The sequence below is a fragment of the Phlebotomus papatasi genome, chromosome 5 (assembly GCF_024763615.1).
Source record: "Phlebotomus papatasi isolate M1 chromosome 5, Ppap_2.1, whole genome shotgun sequence".
Lineage (NCBI taxonomy): Eukaryota > Metazoa > Arthropoda > Insecta > Diptera > Psychodidae > Phlebotomus > Phlebotomus papatasi.
The window spans coordinates 4,237,820-4,241,743 of NC_077226.1; the positions used below are offsets into that span (position 1 = coordinate 4,237,820).

Sequence of the window (3,924 nt, forward strand, 5' to 3'; positions counted from 1 at the left end):
TTAAGTCGATCCATAACCCCTGACCCGAGCTATAAGGGGTCAAAGTTCGAACATTGACTGGCCTCTATCTCCGGTTCTAATTAACATATCGACCTAAATTTTACCTTTTTGGTTTCGTCTCGATAAGCACTTTCAGATAGAAGTTCAAAAAGTCACCACAGGTGGCGCTGTGATAGCGTCAAAATTCATCAAAATTCAAACTAATTTTTCTCAAAAACGGCATTGTGCAAGTTAATGAAATTTTAGTATGTTGTAGTCCAGTCTAGGTTGTTTCCAAAATGGTGCGTAAGTGCGCTGTGGTTACAATAGAACCGGAGATATGAGGGGTCAAATTTCACGAAATTCAAAAAATCATATCTCCGGTTCTATTTGACCGATTTTGATGAGTGAGGGCTTAAACGAAAGATCTCACTAATTGCTACAACTTTCTAGAACACTTGAACTTCGTGGGACCAACACCGGGAGCGCCACAGTCGAAAAGCCAATTTCAATATCACATAACTTCAATTATCTCGACTGTCGCTGAACCGAGTCTGATAATTACTTCGACATAATTGTAGAGAACATTTGTCTCTATATTTTGTCCTTACATCACTTTTCGATCAGATAATGCTATCTGTCCGATTTTGTCGTTTAAGTGTGAAAAAATTGATTTTTCCCATAATAACGCTTTGAAACCACTCAGATGCCAATTTGACTGCTTCTACTCGACTAAGACACTTAAATTAGGGTTTTAAATGGAAAGTGTCACAAAATACAACAATTCTTTGATATAGGCTGCTATTCTGCCATCTTTATAATTTTGTAACTGAGCAAGATCCAAGAAATTTGGTATTCTCACAGAAAAAATATAAAGTTCTAAAATATTAGTACTCTCCAAATATTTTAGACCTTGTTATAAAGTCTCCAACAAAATTTTCAAATTACCGTATTCTATATCCAAGAATTTTTCAATTAATCCAAGAATGGTTTTATCGCTTTCCCTACGCTGTTGTGTTGAATTGTAGCGACATTCGCTTTTTTCTGCCCAAAAAATACTGTGAAAATATTGATAAATTGAGACAAATCTGTGGATATGGCTGGCGGAAAAGCAGGCAAGGATTCTGGAAAAGCCAAAGCAAAGGCCGTTTCGCGTTCAGCTAGGGCTGGATTGCAGTTCCCTGTGGGCAGAATTCATCGGCATCTCAAGAATCGCACCACAAGCCATGGACGCGTGGGGGCCACAGCGGCCGTCCACTCAGCTGCCATCCTTGAATATCTCACCGCTGAAGTACTGGAGTTGGCTGGTAATGCATCAAAAGATCTTAAAGTGAAGCGTATAACTCCCCGTCACTTGCAGCTGGCCATCCGTGGAGATGAGGAATTAGACAGCCTTATTAAGGCCACTGATTAAAGATTAAACTGCGAGAATTATCGCGGTATCTCTCTGTTGTGTACTGGATATAAGGTACTCTCCAACGTTACGTATAGTAGACTGCTCCCATGGGCAGAAAAGATAATTGGTTCATATCAGGCAGGATTTCGACCGGGAAGATCTTCAACTGACCAGATTTTTGCATTGCGCCAGATTCTGGAAAAATGCACAGAGCAATCCATCACTACACATCACTTGTTTGTTGACTTCCAACAGGCATATGATAGCATAAAACGCGATCGGCTATGGGACGCCATGGTATCTTTCGGCGTTCCTAATAAGCTTGTCAGAATGGCAAGACTTTCAGTACTGGGTAATGAAAGCTGTGTCCGTATAAATAACAAGCAATCGGACAGCTTTTCCATTAGCTCTGGACTGAGACAAGGGGACCAGATATCGCCTTTACTGTTTAATTTTGCACTGGAGGCAATTATCAGACAAGTAACCATCAGCCCCAATGGCTCCATATTTAATAGATCCTCCCAAATTTTGGCATATGCCGACGATCTGGTTCTGATTGGCCGAAGAGTGACTGATATACAGCAGAGATATCAAGAACTCGAGGAAGCAGCATCGCATATCCAAATTAAAGCTCTACAAGACACTTGTGCGGCCAGTGGTAACTTACTCGTGTGAATCCTGGACAATCACAAAAGCTGATGAAAATAAACTTGCCTCTTTTGAAAGAAAAATTCTTAGGAGGATTTTTGGTCCAGTAGAGGAAACGGCTGGAAATTGGCGAATCCGTAGGAACGATGAGCTCAAACGGCTATACAAGGATGCGAGTCTAGTTGCACACGTCAAGGCCACACAAATACAATGGGCTGGACACGTTGTGAGAATGGAAAAGGGTGTGCCAGCTAAGCGAGCATTTGAAGGGGAACCAGCAGGAAAACGTGCTAAAGGTCGACCCAGGATGAGATGGTTGGATCAAATAGAGGGAAATTTGAGAAAATTAAATGTAAGAAATTGGAAAAGGTTGGCTGAGGACAGATTAAAATGAAGACAGGTTGTGAATGAAGCCAAGGTCCTAGACGGACTGTAGCGCTACAAATGATGATTAAGGCCACAATTGCGGGTGGTGGTGTCATTCCACACATCCACAAATCGCTCATTGGAAAGAAGGGTGGTCCGGAATAACCGTATCACTCCGGAAATCCGAGCTCGTAATCATAATTTCCAAAAACTCCAATTAAATATATCCATCTTTCCACGACTTTAATTGCCTTTTCTCTCCCTAAAATAAATTACTTGACCAATTTTGCGTTCATTATCTTATAAGTTCAGGAACCCTAGACAGATGGATCTTCAATGCAGGAGTCCACAGAATATCTATTTGTAATATCAAATAAATTCCGGACAATTCTTTGACAGTTTCATACATTTTCTTGTACGATCCAAGGAAAGTTTAGAGGTCTTTTTAAATTTTGTGAAGTGAAAGTCTTGAGAAAATGAATCGAAATTTGGCCAATGTAATGCTATTATAAAAGATAGAACGTCAAGAAATGCTGTAAGTGTTGAATAAAGTCAAATTACGCATATAATTAATATTTATTTTTAAATAATTGGTTTATTTTTTATTTTTTTTTAAAAATATTTTTCAGTTCAGAAAATGCTCGCAACTTGAAATATTTGAAATGTCAAGGAGATTTGTTTGATATTTCTACAGAGGCATTCATAAGTCGTTTCCGACTGCTTCCTCATGCTGCCCAACAATTAATTGAAGATCTGCAACAATATGATCATTCCGCATCAGAAATTCCATTTCACACCAGAGTCTTGGCTAAACTCAACTTTTTTGCGACCGGAAGCTACCAGATGCCCGTTGGAGACAACAGTTTGGTCAATTTGAGCCAGCCCTCAGTATTTCGATGTGTATCGAATATATCCAAATTAATTGTGAAGAACATGACTAAATACGTCAGGTTTCCAGGAAATCATCGCTCCTCCGAAAACGGATTTGGAGCACCACCACATCATTTTCGATGTTACAAAAGATTTTATAGCATTAATGTTGAGGCTATGCGTGATAGTTCTTTGCAGTTCTTAGCAGTAAATTCTAAATATCCGGGTGCTTACTATGATGCCAGTATTTGGGCATCTTCATCTTAACACGGATGCCGTTGAAGAATACGAGATTTACTTCAATGCGCGACAAGTTCCCACCAGAAAACATATTGAACATATCGAGCTCCAGTACCATCCTATAAGAGCAGCCAATATTATTTACTGCTGTTTCATTTTGAATAATTTTATGCGAGCTCATAATTTTCCAATGAGTGAAGATGATGTCTCGGCTGAAGAATTCGAAGAACGAGCACACGATTATATTGAAATTACCCTTTCTAGATTCATCAGAGATAATTATGCTCGAAATTTTATATAAAAATAAAATATTATTATCCGATTTATTTCACTTTTATTTAATTCTGAATTATTATGTTCAGAAATCACTCAAATGTTTTTAATTCAATTTACAGTACTTCATTGAATCACAAATTATTGCTTAG

General features: G+C 38.7%; 1 protein-coding gene across 1 annotated transcript; it reads left to right on the forward strand.

The window, feature by feature from the left end:
* The first annotated feature begins 973 nt into the window (after positions 1–973).
* On the forward strand, positions 974–1,393 carry LOC129808683 (histone H2A.v-like). Its single transcript, XM_055858454.1, has one exon. The coding sequence runs from the start codon at positions 1,076–1,078 to the stop codon at positions 1,391–1,393; it is 318 nt and encodes a 105-aa protein (XP_055714429.1). The 5' UTR covers positions 974–1,075.
* Positions 1,394–3,924: the final 2,531 nt, after the last annotated feature.

Excerpts from the sequence above, each read along its gene's own strand:
- LOC129808683 (XM_055858454.1), top strand. The coding sequence starts at position 1,076 with ATGGCTGGCGGAAAAGCAGGCAAGGATTCTGGAAAAGCCAAAGCAAAG.